The sequence below is a fragment of the Python bivittatus genome, unplaced genomic scaffold (assembly GCF_059951505.1).
Source record: "Python bivittatus isolate LINGU-HERP-01145 unplaced genomic scaffold, Pbiv_v1 ctg000850_np1212, whole genome shotgun sequence".
NCBI classification, from domain to species: Eukaryota; Metazoa; Chordata; class Lepidosauria; order Squamata; family Pythonidae; genus Python; species Python bivittatus.
The window spans coordinates 33,791,999-33,816,676 of NW_028277112.1; the positions used below are offsets into that span (position 1 = coordinate 33,791,999).

Sequence of the window (24,678 nt, forward strand, 5' to 3'; positions counted from 1 at the left end):
AGATATGTTTACCTGGAAAAAAGTTTCATTTTGTGGGGTTTTATTATTACAATCTTAATTTATTTTGCTTTCAAACAACTAAAGGCAAGAACTGATAACAACAATGTATATCATTTCAGAGTAAAGTTCAATGGTGTAATTTATCTGAAACAAGCAGCTTTTTGCTAATTGTGTGGACAATACCAGTATAATGAAATTAGGATCCTCTTTCCTGGGCCTGTAATTCTCTTCTTCCTGAATGTCTAATTCAGTGACAATTTGCTCTCTCCTATTTGCAGTATTTCAGCAGAGCTCTGCTGATTACTTCTGAACCATGCTTTCTCCTTAGCGTGCAAAACAATGTAATAGGCATGTCAGTGCCAATGCTCTTCAGGAGTTCCATTAGTCACATTATAGTCTTTGCATACAATATTATGGTACACATTTACTTTTCCAGTATTGTCTGTCTCATCCTCAAACCATGTGTTGCACAAAAAAAGGATTGACTTCAGTTCAGTAGATGGCAGTTTGACTTTTTATTCAGCCCAGCCCAGCCCAGAAATTTTAAGCAAGTCATGAAACAACCAATCCTTCATCTAATTCTCAGCCAAGCCTGACAGGAGGTTATATGCTTGCATTTTTACAGCATGGAACTGCTATCTATTCTTCCTATCTATTCATGTTGTCTATGGCTTAGGAGGCAGACCAGGTTTGTTGAATCTAACCAGTAAACTCACTTCAGTGTCTGATTTATTTTCACATTCAAAAGTTTAGACAAAACAATCTGAATCTCCAACAGGTTTAGGAGCTATTCTAGGATAGGCAATAAGGCAAACCTTATTTCAAGGATAAGCTTTGTTCTTGCATTGACAGCTGCAGCACCGGAATCCATGCTCCACAAGACATAACCAAAAAAGCATCTGGTGACTAATTATCCGGCCAGTACTAAATGAAGACGCACACTCTGAATTAATTCAAAGGAGCTACAAGAAAACTGTTGCAGAAAGCAATTTCACGTTGCTCATTTTTGTCATTCATGTATTTGCATCTTTCAAAATGTTTCCTTTTTAACTGTAAAAGTACACATGTTGGAGAAATTATGTATAAAACACATATAGTTCCAACTGCATGACATGGTCAGCTATAAATAAATTTACCTGAATGACATAGGACAATTTTTTGTTTAAAAAGTTGACAAAAACTACAGAACACTGTATTTGCTGTTAATAGGCAAGAAAGCTGATCACAGAGAGCTCATTTTGGAAAATATAGTCTTTTTTTTAATCTTACTATTCTGGGATGTATTCAGTTGAATAAGATATCCTACAACCTTTTAACACATATCTAATCATTATTTGAAGAAAAGACTGCTGCCTTAAGAAAACAGACACAGAGATAAAGGGAGAGATGAGATACTCATCATTTAAAGACAGAAGTGGACAAAAAAGCAACACTGATTTCAGTGAGAATTATTTACTAGAAACAAGCCAAATTTTCCAAGAAGTGAATTGCACATGGCACTGACTGATGCTCAACACCCTCTCCCACCACCAAGCTTCCTGGAGTCAGTCAGTCTGTCTCAGCTGCAGGCATATAAGAGGCAGAGATTGTGAACACAGATGGTTCTGTACACTGTAATGTCATGCATCTAGTCAAAGCCTTAGGACTGCAGGCACTTCTGTTTTGCTAGAGACTAGAGAGCAATATATTCTTAAACATTTGTATTTGTTACATGAAAATAGAGCTAACACAGACATGATTTTTCTACTATGAAATACTGATGCAAACCTTAATTTGATTTTTTTTTAATCCGTTCGAGCGTGTCCGATTCTCGGATACTGCCTGGACAAGTCCCAGCAGTTTTCTTCGTAAGGTTTTTCAGAAGTGGTCTGCCATTGCCTCCTTCCTAGGGCTGAGAGAAAGTGACTGGCCCAAGGTCACCCAGCTGGCTTTGTGCCTAGGCGGGACTAGAACTCACAGTCTCCCGGTTTCTAGCCTGATGCCTTAACCACTACACCAAACTGGCGCTACTCCAAACTGAAATACTACACCAAATCTGAAATCGTTGCACCAAATTGAAATATTGATGCAAACCTTAATTTGATAGTAACCTTAATTTAGTTTAGTTTAGGTGTCATCTAAACTGAGGCTCTCTAATGTAGTTAATTCTGACTACTTCAAAGCATTCTACTATTCTCATGATAAGTTCTTAAAAATGGTGTTAAGATGCTAAAGCTAACCATACAAAGACTTCCCACTTCATGAATATCAATCATGAGCAACTGAATTATTTAGAACACAATAAATCTATTTTGAACCTTAAAGACAAGCTAAGTGTTATGTTACTAACCACTCTCTCCGTTTGATAGCCTAAGTGGAATTGGCTCAAACCATTGCCATGTGATCAGATTCCATTTGATCAGATCTTGGTCATATTAGACCATTAATGCCTCAAGAACAACATACAAGCTGACAGCAAATGCTATGTGCTGAATACTTCTTAAACAAAATAGGTATCAATCTATTCTTGGAAATGTACCCTCTCTAAGATTACACTTTAGATTACTTCAAGTTTCTTAATTGCTCCTTTTAAATTGCTATTTTATTTTTTTCTCTTACGCTCTCTTTTCTTTGTTCTTGCATCGATGTATAAATGTTTAATTGTTTGTGTTATTTTATTTTATCAATGCCCCCAAATGTCCAGCACCTTATAAAATAAGTTGAATGCATTTCCAGTGAATCAGATTTGGAATCAGTTTTGGGATCAAGAATTGAGAAGGATCAGGAAAACTCAGCAATCATAATTGAAGGCAGAAGGAAAGGATAACAAAGCATAGAAAGATAATTATTATTTCTATGAAAAATAGTAATTTGTAACATTAATACTGAGGCTATATATCCTTTATCTTGATAATGATAACTAAGCAAACGCCATGCCCAGGTCCGATGTGAGGGTATCATGGACCAAGCATTTCTGTTGAGCATTTATATACACCAAGAAGCCTGTTCCTCCAACAATGGGTCCAGAACAGCCAATATGAGGTGCATATTAAATTCCCTGTGATGCTGGCTGGGGGATTCTAAGAGTTGAATCCACACATCTTAAAGTTGCCAAGGTTGAGAAACACTGCTCTAGAGTAACACCGCAGCAGTGGAATGGGGAAATTAAAAGGGAGGCAGAAAAGAACAGCCACCAGGCATCACTCTGAAGGTCACGGAAGAGATGCGGTGCTGGAGCTTAGCAGCTGTGGCGAAAGTTCTGGCTGTTTCTTGCCAAATAAAAAGTATGCGAGTCAGTTCCATGGAACGTTTAGGCATGACTCACACAGTTGGGAAGACTGCTCCTTTCCAGAAGAAATGGAGATGTTAATGAAAAATGGCAGACAACACCTCTGAATGCCAATGAGGCCCAACTGTAACCAGAACCAGGAACAGAAAATGATATAACAGTTTTACTTGCTCTATATTGAACCCAGTCCAAAATCATTAAAACATATTAATGATGGGCGGGGACAAAACAGGAAAGCATCCAATAATTACAAATGTAGCCCTACTAATGGTTCCATTAGTAGAAAAGGCACCCTCTCCCCAAATCAACCGTGTTTATTGCTTAACTCCTGGCTCAGGTAGTAGTCTCCATATATTCCCCCCCCCCCATAAAAACTGTGTAGGAGTTTTATCAAGAGATACTGACAAGTAAGGGAAAGAATCAGTATCTGGAAGAGACCTCTATGAAATTGGTATTAGAAACCCTTACTTCGGATAAAATTCCTTTGACACATTCCAGAAGCAAGGATTTTTAATCTGGCCCAGTTCTGAACTCCCTCAACCCCATAAAAGAAGATATGAGAACATCTGGCATCCAGTTGCTTGTTCTATTGGTCACACTCTGAACCAGTGTTTCTCAACCTTGGCATCTTTAAGATGTGTGGACTTCAGCTCCCAGAATTCTGGGAATTGAAGTCCATACATCTTAAAGTTGTCAAGGTTGAGAAACACAGCTCTGAACAAAAGCTTCATCTAATTGTTTCATATCCATGCTTAATTAAATGTGAACGTCAGAAATTCTGCTCAAGCCCTGCTGGATTCCTGTAGAATCTTTACCAATATGTTCCTAAAGAGAGAGTGCTGGGTGAAAAAAAATCCATCACAGTCCACTCCCATTATTCTAACTAAGCCAAAATGGCAATAAATTCAACAAACTGGAAGAAGGCCACACTTGCTACACTCGTTTCTATCCACACTATCAGGGATAACCATGTAAGGGCATATTTAGCATTTCACACACACACACACACACACACACACAGTCTCTTGCTCTTGTTCTGTTGCCTTTTTTCTCCCTCAAATCTCCCAGCATCAACAAGCAGATCAAACTGCCAAAATACTTTTATCTGTAACTCAAAGCTAAGTTGCTTTCATTTTCCTTAAGAATCCAAGATAAGAACAGGTGTTTTTACTGGTACATGTATATGTAATAATTAAAAAAAAAAACCACTCTATTTTCCCTTTCTTCCCCAAATTCTACATCTTTATACATTTGATTCAGTTTTTTTCTATTAGCTATTGGGAATTCTCTATGTTGTCACTTTCTTATGCTTCTAGTAGCAGTAATCATCATAAGAAAAATAACCACACACAGTTGTCCAATCAAGTTTGCCTTTCTAGTCTTTTCTCCGAGCGTAAACAGTCTGGTTTCTATTTGATATCTAAATGATATGCTCACATCCAGACATCTATATTACATCCCTCTGCTTAGAGAGTACGAAGAACAGCTATTCAATCTGCAAATATTAATCAACCAGACTTAGAAATCTGTATTAAAACATTCAGTATTGGATGATTCAATTTATGAATGAATGTGCAAAGTATCTCCTTTGAAAAATATTGCGTTTTAAAGTGATAGTATATCACATTAATGTTCAAAAACCATCTCCCATGCCCACCATCTATTTTTTCACATCTCTCTGTGTTCTGCCATTGCATAACAAACACATACTTGTAAAGAGAATATCAACATTTATAAGAAGAAAAATTTCCAGACATAAAATAAGTGGGAAATGGGGAACACTGGCAGAAAACAGAAGGCTCTGCTCTTTGGGTTTCCTAACTTTAGGCTTTTAGAGCAAAAGGTACACTTAGAATGAGTGACAGCCCTGTGGCTATTTTTATAAATGGCTGCAGCGATGCACATGGCCAGTCCTAAAGAACTAATTCACCAGATAGAACACTGGTAAGGCTAAAAGAAACCCTGTTTCAAACAAAGCTGGCATCTGAGCTCCAAATGCAAACCTGTTCATTGGAACCCACAATTCTTTTTGCTTTGGACCCTATTCCGGAGAAGGCAAACTGAAAAGGTTCAAAGACACCCAGCCTGGCCTAGAAACAACTTATAAGATAAAGGTAGAGGCTCAGCCCCAAATGCCATTGCCTAAACTTGTCCCTCAAGCTGAACTCAACTCATGACGACTTCTTGGACATACTGTACTTACGTCCTTTCCTTGGCAACAATATAAAAAAGTGTTTCACCACTGCCTTCTTCAGGAATGTTTTTTTTTTTTTTAAACTTTCCACTTTACCTTACTGATCCAAGGTTTCTATGGGAGCTTCCATCCTAGCATTGCTTGGCTTTTTTGAGATCACCTAGCATCAGCTAGGGGCACCATAACTATTCCTATGGTTAGAAGAGCTAACAGTTCTATCTGATTCGTGCAGCAGATGTGAATCTCTATTAAATATTAAGTTATTGAATGAATTATTTCTATTTGCTGCAGAGGGGGTAGATCTGTACATTTCTCTATCAGAGCATTTTATTTGCAGCTCCTTAACCCAAGAGCAACACTTTTAATTCCATTAGCAAATGCCTATTAAAAGCTTGCAGAAGACTTAAATTTCCAATGGAGTTTGTGACGCTTTGATCTGTGCTTCAATTTCAAGGCAGTTTTTTCTCCACAATAATACCCTTAGTGAAGACAGTGGGTGCTTATTAAAAAATCTTAAGCATAATCTATTACATCAGATTAAATTGGGTATTCATGTGTGGGCACACATCCAGGAAAACAGCAATCGGATATTAAAAAAGTAAGGAAGGAACCATTTCCTCCCTTCGTGATTCTAGCACGGAAGGTTTGCAATAAAGCAGCCTATTACCTTAAATAACATTTTATATATACTTCTGTCACCAGCCAAAAAGAAAGAGCCAACTAAATTTTTTCCAGTTTATTGTTCCAGGAGGAAATCAAAATTGATACACGCATACACATGCTATAACAATGCTTCCTATAACAATGCAGCAGGAAAGAGAAAATGCATGAAAAATCTGTCTATATTGCATTTAGGTCACTGGAATTGCAAACCCTTTCATTTTAAAGGAACACTTCAAACAGATTCCTATCCAGGATGTTTGTAGGCGATAACATGTTGGAAAATAAAGGCTTGGAAATCCAGAAAAGTGTTTATTGCTTCTCTTTTCCTTCTGCCACAGAAAACTGGCAACATGCCACTAAGAAAACATGTAACATTTTAAAGTATTATTGAATAATTCATTTTATTTAAAATTAAAAGATTTTATACACCAACTAGTCAAGCTACACAAGTCTCAAAGGTGGATATGCAGTAAGTCACCTACTGAGATTATACCCAGGAATTGTCCCAATTTATGAAATTGGTATAAGAAAACTGGTAGAGATAATGTTCAATTAAAGCCAGTACAGGAGACAATGGAAAAGGCAAAATAATGCCAGGTCTACCTCCATTTGTATAATCAGGTAGGGCCTGGGGTGGGAAGAAAGCAGGACAACGTGGGTTGCCAGCTGCTGTCAACCAACCTTGTACTGTTCTCCTGGAATACACAACAATAGTTCCAGAATACATTCAAGAAGGGAAAATACTCCAGACTGAATGTCACAGAAATCTGAGATGAGCACCTTCCCAAAGTGGTAACAATCTGAGGCTGCAGTCATCATATATAGAATTCATGTTGGGAAGTAAGGAGAACTAAAAATGAGATGGAACAAAATGTATTTACAGAATCAAATTGCCAAGTCATTTCTATTTTCAAATAATTTCTTTCCCTCCAGAATTTGTCAACATCGGCTGCTCAACTTTCGTCTAGCTGATAGTCCTTACCTACCCTTTGAGATCAACAGAGCATCATTATCATTCTTCAGGTTCACTAATGCAGAGTTCTTCTGTTGAAGAGTCTAACTAGAGGACCTAAGTATGTGAAGGCTACATTTGATACATGTGTCTGAGGTTATATGAACTCTAAACATGCAGCTCAATTCTGAGTTATGTCTCTTGGAATGCCATTTGGATTAACCAACACAACCTACAAAAGATTTTAAAAGGGTGCATTTATTTATTTATTGCAAAACTTAAGAATCGTGAATAGAGCAAACCACATTTACGTTGCTTTCAGACACTGGAAGGGCAGACCTAATTCAAGTTGACTAGAAAAGATGAGCAATCTATTCCCTTAATACTAAAGGCAGCAACAGATATATATATCTGTGTTAGATAGACACAGGCCTACCTCAGAGATATTGCGGGTTCAGTTCCAGACCACCACAATAAAGCGAATATCACAATAAAGCGAGTCACTCAAATTTTTTGGTGTCCTAATGCATATAAAAGTTATGTTTACACTGTACTGTAAAGTGTGCAATAGCATTATATCTAAAAAAACAACATACATACCTTAATTTAAAATGTCTTAAAATAAGACAGTGAAGTTTGTTGCATAGATTGACTTTTCTTTTCAAGAAAGATTTCTTTGTAGCATGCGACGCTGTTTGATAAATGCAATATCTGCAAAGTGCAATAAAGCGAAGCGAAGCACAGTAAAACGAGTACGGATGCTACATTGTCAGTTTACAAATTATCATAGCCGTCCTACTGAAAAGGAACTGCAGCCACCCAGTCTGATTCCCAAGCCCACGAGGTATTCCCTAAAACAGTACAGCATTGCGAAGCCACACAGGGGGAGGCAGCCAGACCAACAACTCTGTAAGAACGTTAACAGTGGCCCCATGACATCTAGCATGGGCTTGCTTGCAACTGCCTACCACGGCTGGCAGTCATGGATATTTACACTCTCCCTACCGCAAGCAAACCAGTTCCATCCTCTGCAGCTCATAGGACCAGTTGAAAGCTTCTACAGAGGCTACATGTGTTTCTTTCCCCCTTTTGGCATGTTGCTCTTTTCTCTCTGACTCTTTGAAACTCTACGCCCAGCTTAAATGGGACATCTCAAAAAGTTCCGTTAAAAAAGGGAAGAAAACAAAATGTATTTCTAGACTTAAAAGCAGCATCCCAAGAATAGATCTCTTGGAACAGCTATTTGCACAAATAAAAGCACCACCAAGTACCCTCATACCAGGGCATGAGAATCTTTAGAAGTCCTAGTTTGACATGGTTTCATGTAACTGTAATTCATTAAAATGCCTTGAAGGAGAGGCACCACCAAATAAAAAGCTTTACTGCAGCAGTGTGACTAATTTTCCCTTCAAATAAAAGACACAACACTTCTGTTGTCTTTCTTTCTTCAGCAAAACTTGTGTTTCACATTAAGGTGGCCTTAATCTTTCACTGAGCAGGAGGGAAATGGCTGCTGGCAATGAACCACATTAATTAAGTGATGTAATTCTATGTATACTTCAAGTTACTCCCAACACATGGCCGTGCTGGCTTGTATGCTCCTTATATATCCTAAAAGGGCCACATCAGACTTGTAGAAGGAACCAGAAAAACGTCCCTGAATGTGTTTCAGTAATATTCCCAAAGGTGTTCAGACTCCAGCAGAATTGTTTTACTAATGACACCTTTCTGTGCAACATCGAAATAGGGAGGCCTGCTTTAAAAAATGACACCACAGTTCAGGCGGTAACAAGGAGAACTATTTTGAAAAGAAAAAAGATAAAAGCAAATTCAAATAGGGGGAAAAAAAGCCAGGTCTCATGTCCAAATATTATGGTCAACCTTTTCTTTATGTGCACTCCTGAAGAGAATAATTTTCAATGTATTGACATTCCATTAATTTCAACCAAAGCAAAGGAATGAAAGACAACCTTTCACAGACTTAGCTATAATGTGAAACAACAGATGACTGTGTTTTAACATTCTTGCTTTAAAAATACGAAGGTAAGTGGATACTTTATCTTTCTTTAAATATATCAGTGTTATACAAAATCACACATCTGGAAATTGTCATAAAACCTTAAAATACAACACAAAGCAACATATTGGCAGGCCTAAAAAAAGCAGTAAAGTAACAAAAAACAAACTAAGAAGTTGCAGCGCTCAAGGAAACAACATATGTTGAAAAGATATACATTTGATACCAACTATAGGCTCTTCCCCTGAAGATAGAAAGTGGGCCCTTAAACATCACAAAAAAGAGAAACAAATGAGCAAAAAATAAAACAATAAAAAGAGATAATATTTGCATATGCTACTTTATAGATGCAAATGTGAAAATAATAAGTATAATGTAAATAAAAACACAACAACAGAAAGCCTGTGACCAAATTCTTGTCAGGAAAAAGTGTTTATCTTTCCCTGCTGTGCAAGAGACATTTTTTTAAAAAGTTTAGAGCTGAGCATTTCTTTAGACTGTGAAACACATCTAAAAATATAAGGTCTAACAGAATAACATTAAATGAAATTTCTGTATGTACATATATTCCAGCTATCTGCTATAGTGTTCCCTTATGAAAACAACTGAACAATTATCTTCTTATAGTTTTTAATAATGTGCTTTTAAACATGGGCTATTAAATGCCAATATGTTTAACCAATTATTACAAGCAACCTACTACTTTCAAATAATTTTGTAAATACTGCATATATTATATAGCCAAAGGTTTAAAATGCAGTTCTTTTTCTTGGTCCCAAGTAAATATGGCATTTGAGTACATCAACTTTCCCAAATTGGAGGCCCTACAGATGTTTGCAGCTAAATTTCCAACTGCTGTATCCCCAATATATCTGCAAGGTATCAATTTAGTGCTTTGTAGTTACAGCATATCCTTCAATGCCCTCCGAATTTATTTTAGAAACTCATTAGCATCATAGCTGATCTTATCATGAAGCAAAGAGCAACATAAACATATTAAGAAGTCTTTTGTGTTCTTAACAGCTTTGTTGTTGTATTCCTTTAAAGGTTGTTAAGCTCATAATACAACTCTTAACCTTGCCTAACTTCTTTTTTCATTTCATTACAATATTATTGAAGATATAACACTTAAACATAATTCATTTTATCAAAAAAAGTATAGTTTTAAATTAGATTTACCATCTCTTTCTTCAAAGATTTCAGTTTCAAAACTCAGTCTGACTTTTTACTGTAACAATTTTGCTAACTCATTTATTATATAATGTGTCTCCTTGTAATAGAAAAGTAAAGGCCCAAGCCAATCAAAAGGGCCAAATGTTAGGCTGTGCACTCAACCAATCTGTACAAAGAGGAATCAATAGGCGTAAACAAAGAAGAAAATTATGGAAGTCAAATAGCTCAAGAAAGGCAAAAAAGAAAAAAAATGTAAGTATTATGAGCTGGAAAATAATTGGAAAAGAAAAATCAAATCAAGTGGGAAAAAAGAGTGAAAAAAATTAAGACTGTCATATATGTGACAACAGGAAGCTGGGTCCTGAACTAGATGCTTGAGTAGAGCAAGCAGTATATGACAACAAACTGAGAAGATAAAGGAGTAAAATGAAAAATAACAAACAGGCAAGTTAAGGTGGAAATGAACATTTAAATACATATATATACAAGCAAGGCCCCTTATATACAGCAAGCTAGAACTGCACTCCCTGATATTCACAGAAGATAACTCATAATTTACAGGCCTTATCCTAATTATTTATCTTCAAGGCTTCTGTCCTACAACTTCTAATATGGGTTATCTATAAAATTATCATCTACTGAAGCACACCTTCATTCTTTCCAGTTCTTGGGAAAACTTTTTCTAGGCTTGAATTCCTTTGGCTCCATGGAAATAATTTTTCAAAACATAGGTAACATTTCATGTTTAGGATGCATGATTTAACAGACTCCTCCTCTTAAAAGACAAGACAGTACTAAAGCCATAAAGCGTAAAATAGAAACAGAGATGAAATACGTTCAGTAATTTTAATGGTATTGTGATGGGCATAACTTTTTCATGTCCTCATTGTATTTTTTTTTATCTTCTTTATCAGCCTTCCCACTAAATACAAATGTTTCTGTTTTTTTATAATAATTGTTTTAGAATAATTTTCTGAAATATTTATGAAGTAACACCTGTCAATCAAAACAGGGCCTTCTCTGGGAATTCCTGTCCCAGGATATTAAGTCTCCTATTTACCAATATTTCATTATTATCAATGTTTTGTTTTGATTTGATTTAATCCAAGCTTTTAAAAATTCTTCATGTTAATGTTCCATTATAATAATATTCTGGTATTGTTTAATATTTTTTATTATTATTATTATTATTATTATTATTATTATTATTATTCCTTAAAAAAAAAGCTATTATGGTCATCCCATTTTCAGATGGTAATGTAAATAAATAAAATTCACACTGCCTGGCCATCAATACTGGAAATGTTTGACAGACCATCTTACTATGCATCATTGCACAAAGCAGAGTATTCCAGATTTTTAAATCTTACCAATTTAAAACAAATTATAATTGCCTTCTGGCCAATAATCACCTGAGATACTATTCTGATAGCCTTCTTTTTTCAGGCTTCAGCAATGAGAGATCCATAACTCTTACAAACATATTAGCATTAAAAAAAAACCTAGTTCTAAACTCTACTTGGTTTATTTCTATATAAGAACAAGCAACTACATTTGTAAATCCGGTACTTGATGAAACCACTGGTCACTTCCCATTTGATTGTGTTGAAACAATAATAAGTTTTGATCAAGACTTTTAAGTTAATCTGAATAAAAAGTAAAGTAGCTTCCTAAATACAAAATGATTGACTATGTGCGTCAACTAAAAATTTCAGCTGAATAGATTATACTATGTCACCCTGTGTTATAAAATGCTAATCAACTGATGGAGAGTCAGAATATTGTGACTTCATGAGTTTATTCTTCAATTGTCCACCTCTCTCAATGCCACATTCAGCTGTGCTATCCACAGATATCTGTCAAACAGAGCAATGTCCATACTAAGGCAACATAACCCTGGAGTTGGTGCTCATATTAACAGCAAGAACTTGGCTACAGAAACAGTGATGATTCATCAGACTTTCTAGCTGCACTGCCAAACTACAAAATAACAGACTGCCTTTTTAATCTTTCCAAAGAAAAAAGGGAGTATAACAGAAATCCCTGAAGTTTTTCTCCAGAAAGAAATATAGATTTTCAGTAATTCTAAGATTATTTATTAACAGTTAATAAAGAAGCCGTTCTGGTTTTAGCAATTCTGCAGACAACTCAACATAGTTACTTACCCATCAGCTTTGAACAACAGCACAATTCACAACACAAGGCAGAGATTTGAGATTACTTGGAAGGAAGTTTCATTGAAATCACTAAAACTTACTTTGGTGAAAAGAGGTCAAGGATAGAACTTTATTTAAATGGATCTAATCCTCAGCATCAATACCAAGGAGTATAAGCCACATTTGCTGAGTAGGAGGACTGAGTAAACACGCAGAAAATCGCCTGTAAACCACCTTGTTTAAATCTTTCCGTTTACTTAGCTGTGGATTAGGCCTCCTATGCTTCATAGCAAGACAGGCATAAAATACAACTCTACGTATGTACAGCAATAGTATTCCTGACAACAGGAAATGGCATTTAAGCATTATTTAAACCTAACATCCATTTTTAAATTTTTAATAATGAAATCTTAGGAGCCTTGCACATAAGTAATAATGATTATATTCTATCTGGGAAATTCTTTTAAGGTTCAATCTGAAGTCATACATCAATTATTTCTGACCATCTTGCAACCTGAAATTCGCTACACTCTTTATTTCTAAGATACTAAACAGGTTTGTTATCTGAATCAGAGGCTTTTAAAGTTATTGCATAAAGAAGCAATAATAAATGCATTTTATTTTCCATAAAATCCTTTCTAAACTCTCCTTCACTGTAAATAGACCTAAACTATATTTTGCAGCTTTGTTCACAAATGATCCTTCACACAATAATGCTTCCAGAAACAGTACATGAGTTACTTGACGGCATATAATCAATAAACTGCCATATCATTTAAAAACATTTAAAAAAAACATAATACACAATAAATAAATGACATAATATAGTTGCCCATTATGAGCCCATACCTTTCGGAAAGTGACTTCTCCTTGTCGCCGCCTTTTCCTTTGAGTGCCTTGTCTGAACCTCTGATTTACTTGAATCCATTTTACGACCTATATGTCAAAACCATACAGCTTTTTTAAGAAGACGCAACCTGAGCGCAACTATTCAGCATGAGTAAGAAACTATAAACAGACTCAAGATACAATTTTCCATTGCTTCACTGGAAGAAAAAAAAAAACAGGAAGAAAAAAAAACAGGCTAGAGAGATGGGGAAGAGAAATACTGTTCCAGTTCTCAGTATCAGGTTCTTGCTTAATCCATTTAGCTATTTCTTCCTGGTCAAAAAAGCTTTTCTCTATCCCTTCCACCCCCAGTGAATGCAGTAAATTATAGTCTGCAGCTATAATCTAGGCTGCCCCAGCAGAACATTTTTTTGAAATATAAAGAAACCGCAGATATATCAAAGCATTTGGTGAAATTGTTACACAGCTGCGCCAAGGCGAAAAGCGGTGCTGGTGCTGGGGAGAACGTGCGACTGACTTCGGATAGGACTTTCTCCAAGCAAACATCTTCAGGGAGAGGCGCATCTTAAAAAGAACAAGGTTTAATCTTGGCAGCCCCTTCCTCGCGCCTTCAGCCTCTAAACAGGGTGGTATTAAGGGATCGTGGTAAAGGTAATACGAAGGGGCAGTTGAGAAACGTCACTCCTTCCTGCGAGTATCGTGATCTCTCATGATGGGGGGGCGGGGGGCGGACAGAGTCGCAAGCCCGGTCTTGAAAATCCACGATCTAAAACTATAAGCTCCCAAAGGAAACCGCATTTACCTCTTCCTTCACTTGCTGGGCTAGTCGACCCTCCTGCCAAACTCGACTCGCTTCCAGCAAAGGCTAGATGGGGAAGACAAATAAAGCGCAAGTTTATTTGAGGCGTTCTGTACTGCAGCTCCAGAGCAAAGACAGTCCGCTCTTTCCGTGCCCCCGGCCTCCAAAATCCCCGAGACCGAGCGCCTCCGAAAGCTTCACGAGCGGTGCGACCCAGCACAAAACTTCCCCTCGGCGCAGCAAGAGCTCGGGCGAGGCGCGGCGCGGCGCGGCAGCCGCTCTTCTCCAGCCCCCGGCAAAAGCCCGCTCGCCCCCTCGCTCGGCCGGGCCAGCGACGCTGCCCAGCGACACCCGCCGGCTTCGCTCGCTCCCGCGGCGCACGCGGTCGGGCTGTTTGTGTTTACCCTCGACAGGGCGGCCGCGGCAGCAACAGCTGTGGCCGCGGAAGGTCCGCGGGGCTGCTGCTCGCCAGGGATGGCTCCCCAGCGCAACCGGCTGCAAAGAGCGGGAACTGACGCTCCTCTGGGCTTTTTTCCCCCTGCAGCGCAACACAAGGGATCTCCTTAGGAAGCGAAACACCTAAGACAGAAGGGGAGCCTTCCTTCCCCGTCCTCGTGGTCCAGCCTCCGAAATCGGGGGGGGGGGGAGGAGGAGGAGGAGCCTGCCTTAAGGGGATACTACAGCTCGATCGGCTTTGTTCGCCCCATCGCCGAAAGGTACCTCAGAGGGACGGCTCACGGCGGCGAACGTCACTACTTAAATGCTGGAGCGTCTGGCTGTCTCCTCAACTTGCCTGGCGTGAAACGTTTCGCTGGAAGTCGACCGCTCCGAGCAACAGGCAACCGCCGCCTCCCCCAACCCGTTTCCCCGCTGACGTTTCCTCCGAAACTGCGTCCAGGCGCAAGGCTGTCAGTTCTTGCTTGCCCGCGAGGCAGATGGAAGAGGATCAAAAAGATCGATTGGAAACTGTTGATAAACCACGCCTAGGCCCAGAGGTCCTTGAACCGCGCTCTCGATAGCCCGGCTCGCTCGCGGCTTAATCACGGCGGCAACGTCCCTCGAGCCCCTTTCCTCTCTGTAATACGGGGACCGGTTTCCTTCGGATCTGAATAAGGCAATGAAGATAATGGTGCAGCCGGACAGTTTCAGACTGCGTGCTTAATTAGGGTCTGGCTCCAAGAAGCGAGGGTGCGCTTTCCACGGTCACGGGCATTCCGTAACTTAGCTGAAACTGCCAGGGACGAAGCGAGCCCTGCTTAAGAGGGGGTGGTGGAGGTGAAGGTCGTTTGCATTCGGCCGTAAGGGGTCCCGGATTTCTGTCTGAAAGCTCTGAAATTTAATACAGCACTAAATTTAATATTATAAATGCCAAACGGATGAGCTGAATTGGCACTAAAATAATATTAGCCTAGCTACAGACTTTTTTCTTCAAATGGCAGATGAACCAAACCATGAACTATTTTAAAAAGTGGAAAAAGCAAAACAAGACAGTGGAAGCGCAAGTACGTACAGTTCGATTTTACACTAAAACGTCCTTTCTCCAGCATCCGCCTGCCATTCCTTTTATTTCAAACTGAATACTTTAAGCAAATATTCTAGCTGAATGACTAGAAACATTAAAATGCGAGGAAGAATTTAAAACTTTTCCCCCCCAATAGCTCCTTGACCTCTATGGAATCCAAAACGGTATCAGATGAATTCCAGGGAGACTCTGAAGTGCATCTTAAAAGCAAGCATTAAGTCTGCTTTTTGCTACTGGAGTCTTGCCATTTCTATTAGTCATGCCCATTCCACAGTTGATTCCTCCATCAAGCTGCAGCTTGGCAAAGCCTAGGCTTTGCTTTAAAGCTGCAACTCTATCACCAACTGTTTACTTGAGAGCAAATCCCACCGAACTTCTTGTTTTGAAGTAACATTCCTAAAATTTGTCTACTGGTATGAAAATGTACAGTGACCTGGTGATTAAACAGCTTTGGGGACATGTTAAAACAATTGGAAGTTTTTGTAGGAGAGGAGCCATGACAAAAAATCACAAATCTGGTAGCACCTTTTCCAACTACCAAATTGTATAAAAAGACATACGCTTTTGTGACCTGGAGCTTTAGTCAGAAAAAGTGCTACTAGATTCCTGATGTAGGAGAATGTTTCTGTAAATGCAAAAAAAAAAGGGGGGGGGAAGGAAGGAAGGAAGGAAGGAAGGAAGGAAGGAAGGAAGGAAGGAAGGAAGGAAGGAAGGAAGGAAGGAAGGAAGGAAGGAATCCATCCATCCATCCATCCATCCATCCATCCATCCTCCAGGATAATTATATTTAGCATGTTAATGTTTTCTGACATGAGTTTGTGCATAAACTCATGCTCTCACAAAAATTTAACTAATGTATCTATAGATTCTGGGGAAGAAAGCTTCCACGTTTTTAGATTTAGACCGGAGCGGATTTTCTCCTACATGAAATTAGATGCCATTTACGAACAGATGTCAAAACATAAATGTATGTCAAGTGAGCTCACTAAATCTTGACCACCACTTTAACTTTACTGCTTTTAGTTTTTAAAAACATTGTTCTGCCCCTTTTTTTACTACCACAATAACCTTCTTTCAAGATCAAAAGCTTTAGATCAAAGCCAAGCTCAAACTCTTTGCTTTAAATAGAAGCAACATTGCCATGAAATACATTACTCAAAGAAAAATACCTTAAAGGCGATATTATGATAGAAAAAACGTTTTTTCCCCCCAGATCTTTATTTTTACATTCAGGCTAATCTATCTGTAAATACCTATGAAAACTGCTTTTAATTATTTTCCACTTTTATATGCAAAAATTATTAGAAAAATATTTGTTAACACAAAGGAGGCATCTGTTTAGCATACATGTACATTTACACCAAGAGACACCATTCTGCAACTGATACACTGATTTGCATAATATAATATACATGCATTCATGTATATCAAATAACTACATATCACCAGCATCTTTTAATGGTCTCCCAGATATATGAGATGATGGGACAGGGGTCAAGTTATAGCTTCCACCTTACGGAAATTAGACTAACACCTTCATTGTTTGCGTTCCAGAAGTTATTAAAAACAAAGGTGTTCCTGAAAGTCATTAAATGGTCACCATTGTGCCTATTGTATTATGGAAGATTTGTCTTTATCTTGACTTTAGGATTTTTTTTAAAATCATGTTTTATGTTTTTATGATGTAAACTGCTGACAGTAATTTTTGAGTTCAGCAATATAAAAATACAATGAATATATTGTATCATGTTGTCTATTGATATTCATGAGATAGTGCTGCACATTCAGATGACTTAGACCTGATTATTTTGATATAAATGAGTATGACACAGTAGACTGCAGAACTAGGGAATGGGAGATCTAGCTTTAAATTAATAAAGTTTGCTGGGTAATTCTGACCTGTCCTTTTCTTTCAGCCCAATCTATTTTACAGAACTGTTGCCAAGTTACAGTTAGAGATGACATAGTATGTATACCACCTTGAACTCTGAAAGGGAAGGAGGATAAAAATTTAACAAATAAGAATGAAAAACAACAATTGTTGCATTTCATGTCAGTCTTCCACCAGTAATTCAGGATATAAGAACATATTAGGAGACTTGATCAGTCCCACACCTGTCTTTGACACAGTGGCCAATAAAAGATGTCTGAAAAGCTTACAATGGGTCTTCCACCATGACTCCTGGTATACTGTCTTTGATCCCGGATGCATCATATACAGCTATCAGAACTAGTAGCTATTGAATGAACTTCTGAGTGATGTTCTTTGAGGTGGATTAAATTGAACAGTAATTACTAACCCAGAATTACTCTACAGCCCTCATGATTCAAAAGGATTTGAATCCAGAAAATATGGTACACAAGCCCCAATTTGCCATTGTATTAGATAAGTTCTTATGGGTTAACACATTCTTATTGCAGTATACCCACAAATAAAGCATAATAGAAATAACTTTTATATCATTGCTTTAATGCAAGGCTTTCCAAAAGTATCACCAGACGGTAGAATTTATGGCTACAAAGTAACGAAAGTCAATTGAAAAATTAAACAAGAAGAATTCATGTGCATGAATGTTTATCAGTTGGCCACTAGATTCAAATGCTGATTTGAAAATGACACCTAACTAAGAAAACAGATGTATATGTATATATAGCATGTTAAAGGTATGCTGTAGATATAATATATTCATTAAGCATATGTAATATTCAGAATATATATGAAGTAGAACCAGTTTTCAACCACAGGATGCTAAACTGTTGAATCCTGAAGATACAGATTCATCCTTCACCAAGCCAACTCAACCTTACAGAATAAAGAAAGAAGACCTTTTTATGTACAAAATATATATACAACTGTATGACAGCTACTCCTCTATGCCACTATCTCTCCAGGCAATTGGTTCTATTGTTGAAATTCTGTTATGCTCAATCAGAATCTGCTTTCCTATAACTTAAATAATTCTTCTGCATCCTGCACTCTGGAATGAGAGAGACCAGATCTTAGTCTTCTTTGTGACATCCTTTCAGGTACAGGTAGTCCTCACTTAACATACACTCATTCAGCGATCCTTCAAAGTTACAATGGTGCTGAACGAGGGGTACTTACACGGGTCCTTGTAGTTGCGGCTGTTGCAGCATCCCCACGGTCACGTGATTGCGATTCAGGCACTCAGCAACTAGCTCAAAATTATGTTGCAGCATCTGATGGTCACATGATTGCCATTTGCAACCTTTACTGCCAACTTCTGAGAAGCAAAGTCAATGGGGAATCTGGCAGGAGGCCACAAATGGCAATCACATGACCGCAGAATGCTGTGACCATGCAGGATTTGCCTAAAGATGGCAACTGGAACTGCTGGAATTGCCATTGTAAGTGGGCATGGTGACATCGCGCCTTACAACCGTGTCACTTAGTGACGGTGTTCCCGGTCCCAATTACTATTGGTAAGTGAGGACTACCTGTATTTGAGGAGTGCTATCATATTCCCCCTCAGGGTTTTTCTCAAAATTAAACATACCCGACTCCTTTTACCTTCTTAGATTTCTAGTCTTCTAATCAGTCTCGGTGTCTTCTCTGGACCTGTTACAATTCTCTGAATCTTCCTTAAAATGTGATACCTTGAACTTGCAATTTGAAAATTATATTTTGGTTGATGCAGAGTAAAACTGCATTTGCTTTTTTTGCAGTGACATCTCACTTTTGACTCATAGTCAGTTTGCAGTTAACTACTACTGCGAGATATTTTTCACAAGTACCATTGCCAAGCCAAGTGTCCTCCATCCTTTACCTATACCTTTGATTTTTGTTTCCACATAAAAACTGTGCACTTATCAGTGTTAGATTTCATACTATTACATTCAGCTCATTTCTCTAATCTATCAAGGACATTCAGAATTTTATTTCTTCTTTCTAGGTATTAGTATCTCATCCAATTTTGTGTCATCTGTAAATTAGAAATGTATTTTCTCCACTTCTTCACCCAAGTCATTAATTGCAATACTGTATTGATAAATATAGGATCAGGGCTGGTACTTTTGACATGCTACCCCTTACTTATAATCTGTCTCCAATTTGATGAGGAATCATTGATCAGCATTCTCTGAGTATGAGATTCTACACGGAGTATGATTGTCACTTCCTACCCATTCAGCTACTCCCAAAGGAAAAAACAAGCCAGCTCTTCCACAGTTCAGGCTAAGTATAAAGGGGCCCAAAGTGACTAGGAGGTTTTAGAGATCATTATGGATTGAACTGGGTTTTCCTAATCCACCTGAAATACAACAAAAATTTAAAAATATATATTACAAGCTACTTTATATAATTTTCCTCAACTTCATGACCTCCAGATGTGTTGGACAAATTGTCTGTTTATTTCATGCTAGGAACTGTTTAGAAGTTAGTACATGACATTTTGTTAAAACCACTGTTAATTTTGTTACATATGCTTTTTAAATGGAATATTTGGTTGATTGGTTGGTTATTTATTACACTTAGGTGCAACTGTCCTTTTTCATAAAGGACAGCTAATAACTATTTATGTGTAAATAAGTGGACCCTAGATCTGATGCAAGAATGCCCATTTATAATGAATGCGTATTGAATCGCACAAAAAGTCTTTCTGCAGACTTCTGTTTCCTACACCACCCTCTGAAATACAATAAGCTTAAACTAAGGGTGCTAGTAGTGAATATGTCATTACACAAAATACTCCTGTATGCTGGCATCCTAGAAAGATATTCAGACTCAAGATTTAGAATCCAATGGAAATTTAGTTAATAGATTTGCAGATACTGGATAAAAACATGAATTTAGAGTTTGCAAATCTTTTTTCATATTCTAGTTAGCCCTTTACTCAGTTATCATGAAATGTACTGGAGTATAGTGTAAAAATGTTGGGGTTTTGCTTCTATTTTCTTGTCCTCTAATTTCTAAGACTGTACCATGCTGTAGAATGCTTTCACACTGCAAGCATGAATCTTTAAACATAATCAGTTACTTCTGGAATCTTATACAGTTCACACAGAATTTCTTTAGAATGTCTTAATGACCACCCAACAACAGTTTTAGGCATATCCAATAGAGCGGTTCTACTAAAGATCCAAGCAGCTGGATTTCTGAGTAGCTGGAGCATACTAAAACATTAAAAAGTTTTATCCACCACCATGCCAACCAAAATGTCTTGGTATTTAAATGAAATCCGAGCTTTTCATAGTACATGCCTGAAAAATTATCAGCTTTTTTCAGTGGCTGGGTAGAGTCTGATTCAGAACAGAACTACATGTCAGATATGTGTACCTCTTTATTTGTGTAATGCTCCATCTTTTTAATAAAATGCAGGATCACTGTCAGTTGTTTACCTGCTCAAAATCAGACCACCACACCCAGATAAGCAGCCTAGTAAAGAAATAACTAGACTTTTTTTTCCTTCTCAAAAGTTTATCTTTCAAAGCAAAAAACTCAACATGACATTAATTGTTAATAATGCTTTAAATATGAGCATTCCTATCAAAATATATACATGATAAAAGCTGAGAGAGATCTTTATTTGTTTTGATTTGTTTTGTTTTTGTGCCTTTGAGTCAGTGTTGACTCCTGGCAATTGCCTGGATGACCCCCTGCAGTTTTCTTGGCAATGTTTTCGGAAGGAGTTTGCCCTTGACTCCTTCCTAGGGCTGAGAGGCTTCATGCCTAAGGCGGGACTAGAACTCACAGCCTCCCTGTTTCTAGCCTGGTGCCTTAACCACTACACCAAACTGGCTCTGCTGATATCTTTATTAGGCCAAATGAAACTTAGACAAATATGTGTGCAATCTTATATTTTCTTTAGAATACTTCAGGTGAATGCTATAAAAAAACGGAGTGTGAAAGGAAGGTGAAGTTCAAATCAGTAGTCTGCATGTTTAAAGCCATAATGTCTGTAGCTTCATAAGAGTGCTGAGATAGAGGCAGCAGATGCAATACTGTACAAGCACTTCAGGTGATTCTGGTATCAGATTATACACAACCACAAGGGACAAGGGGAGAAGCAACTCCCTCAGTTTTGAAAGTACAATGAGATCCCAGTCCATTACCCACCAATGATGATACATCCAGTTGCCTTGACTGAGTGCATCTAAATACCTGTATTCAGGGCCTGGTTTATAAGAAACATGTGACTCCCTTCCATCAACAGTTCCATTGGCTACCAGTCTATTCCTGATACAATTATCAGTTCTGCTTATGACTTACATAAATTTGTATGACAAGAGACCAAGTTGTTTGAAAACCATTCTCACTCATATACCCAGAATTTAAGATCCTTCAAAGAAGCTCTTTTATCTGTCCTGTTGGAATCCACAACACTTTTGATAGCAACAAGAGGCCTTCTCACTGGTTCCTCACAGGCTCCTGCATTTTCTATTAAGACAGGTTAGTCCTATTATCTTTCTCCCTGAAGGCATTTTTATTCTGACAGATTTTTATTTTTATTTTTTTTATTATTCTGAAAGCAGGTTTTAAACTGGTATGTGCTATTCCTTCTTTCTTTTTATTGTGTATTTATTGAATATGTTTATGTTTTAATCATTACTTGTTTCTGTTATCTATGTTTTATCATTAGTTAATGTGGGAACTGTATCCAAAAACATTTTACTGAAAAAAAGCCAATGAACAAGAGTCTAGATTCCTGCTGTTCTTGCTCACAGATCTTCCCTGGTGATAATTGCATCTTAGAAGATTGAAAGTGCATCACGCAATAATTATGTTAAAGCTAAATAGGCTTCACTGTGGCCAGTGAATAGATGAGAGAGCACTTATGTTTATGTACATGCATAAATATAATAATATACTGGACTGCTATAGTTTTTCATGAAGAAATATGTAGGTAGACTGTGGGCCAACTCAAGACTGATTTTGTAGAAGAAGAATATATGAAGATATCTTCTAATGAGCAGGCATTGGTTCATCTAGCTTATAATTTGCTTACTTTGACCAGCAATGGCTTTCCATGATCTCAAGTGGGGTCTTTCATAACCACCTGCTAGTTGATTTTTTTAACTCATGGTACCAGGCACTGATCATGGACCCACCTGTCTGCAAGGCTTATGCTATGTTACTGACCTATCATCCTACCCGCAAAATTTGGTGGCCAATCTGTCAGTCTACGAGTCCTGAGTCCACTTGCAGCTCTTTCCAGTGAGGGAAGAGACTGAACTACATAATGACCTGCCAGTTCCCAATTTATGGTATTGCCCCTTTTATTCCTGTCCTTCATTTATAATGGAATAAACTGAATGCTTCACTGAAAGTTAGAAAAAAGACATTAGCTCATTCAGGGTTATACAAACCAACAATTTTAAAAAGTGCAAGTCACTTATTAATGTATTTCTAGGCTGCAATCTTGCATAAGAAAGAAAAGCCATTGAACTTTAGAGCAGAGATGCTTAGGATTCTCTTATTTAGTGCCTTTTTATTGTTTTATATTCTTTGTGTATGCCCTTGGGTTAGAAAGGCAAGATGAATATGATTTAAATATAGTCATAAACCATTTTAACACTTCCGTCCCCCCCCCCCATTCAAGAAATTCAACACATTTCCCTGTAGAAAGGGCAAAATAACACTGTATATCCAATCCCAAATTTGAACTGTCTTTAGCAAGGTCAGTGAAGATTGTAAAATCATGCTCAATTATAGCAAGATTTTAATCTAAATCTAAATAGATGAAAAATAACCAGTTTCTCTTACAACTGTTAGCAATCAAATTTTAGCATAAAAACCTACATGTATTTTACATTTCACATCTGATTCATGTCACAACTGTAGAGGCTAGTATGCCTTTAAAAATGTGGTGGTTTTTTTCCTGAAATGGTTAAGCCATGCTTGCTCACAATATTTCCAGAATCAATAGAAGGCTATAATTGGTTGGCATCCTTATATATCTATTGTATCCAAACTGTCTCCACTTCAATCCCTCAAGGAAGACTTCCAAAGCTGAAAAACAGTCAGCACTGAGCCTCTGGGAAGTTGTACAGCTTGGTGAACTCAGCTGCCCTCCTTTATTGGCATGCCAGTATGCTTGGGAGAATGAAAACCATGGCAAAGAGCTAGAAAGGGGTGGAGTACAAATACTTTTAGTAAATGGATATAGTAAAAGTTTCTCTGAAATAGACAGGCAATCCATTGCCGTGCAGAGATGTGCTGTTTGAATTACGGGACGTTCTCAGGGCATTGAGAATAGGTGCTGGAAGCCAAAGCTGACTACAATTTTTCTTCAGAGTTACTTCTACAGCTACACACTATATCAGCCAGCAAGTCAACAGCCAAATGGCTGGAAGTGGTTGTTTCTACAGCATTTTGCTTGTTTATTATTGCATAAAGCAGTGTTGTCCAAACTTGGCCACTTTAAGATGAGTGGACTTCAACTCCCAGAATTCTCCAGCCAGCATGGCTGGCTGGGGAATTCTGGGAGTTGAAGTCCACTCATCTTAAAGTGGCCAAGTTTGGACAACACTGGCATAAAGGGAGCAGGGGAAATATTCCAATAAAACTTGAAACTCGGGAAGCCCTGTTCAAAAAGAAAAGTATTCTGGGAAACATTTCTTTTCTTCTCATGTTGTTTTGGATGGCCAAAAGGGAAAAAAAACCCCATCAGAACAAGAAGTAATTGGTAGCTAATCTTTCTGCTTTTCTTAGGATGTTTTTGCAAGGGACAAATTAAAATAGGCATGTAAGATGCAGGCTCAGCTGTGTCTCTATTAGAAAAGTCTTAGCTCACACCCCTATTTAAGAACGACCTTTCCTCCCTCTTCTGGGCTTCCTGATCTTTGAATATGTAGGTGGAAGAGTGGGAACTTGGGAATGTGAATTTGATCCAGCATTGACCAGCCAGGCAGCAAACTCTTATTGTTCTGGAGATACCAAACATACTTCCTTTCTACTACGGTAAACCCAACCATTCTGTGCATAACTTAGCTTTTATGCTCAGCGGTGTGATTAACGGGAAAAAGACAAGCCACAAAGAATATTCAAGCTTTGTTAAAGCTCCGTAAACAACTTCTTGTGAGCTACATTCATGGATTCTTCCCTAAAGGGAACCTATTTTCATAT

The 24,678-nt window shown here is 37.9% G+C and overlaps 1 protein-coding gene across 7 annotated transcripts in view; it reads right to left on the reverse strand.

Annotated features, from left to right (window-relative positions):
- Window positions 1-24,678, reverse strand: part of AOPEP (aminopeptidase O (putative)) — a 213,431-nt gene that overhangs the window by 89,787 nt on the left and 98,966 nt on the right. For all 7 annotated transcript variants that reach the window (XR_015793697.1, XR_015793696.1, XR_015793695.1 and 4 more), the window contains 2 exons: window positions 14,075-14,137; window positions 13,273-13,359 (listed from right to left, as the gene is read on the reverse strand). Coding sequence is in view for 4 of the 7 variants with exons in the window: in XM_088129867.1 (XP_087985993.1) it covers window positions 13,273-13,359; window positions 14,075-14,137 (150 nt within the window). In the remaining 3 variants the exon portion in view is untranslated. The remainder of the gene's footprint in view (window positions 1-13,272; window positions 13,360-14,074; window positions 14,138-24,678) is intronic.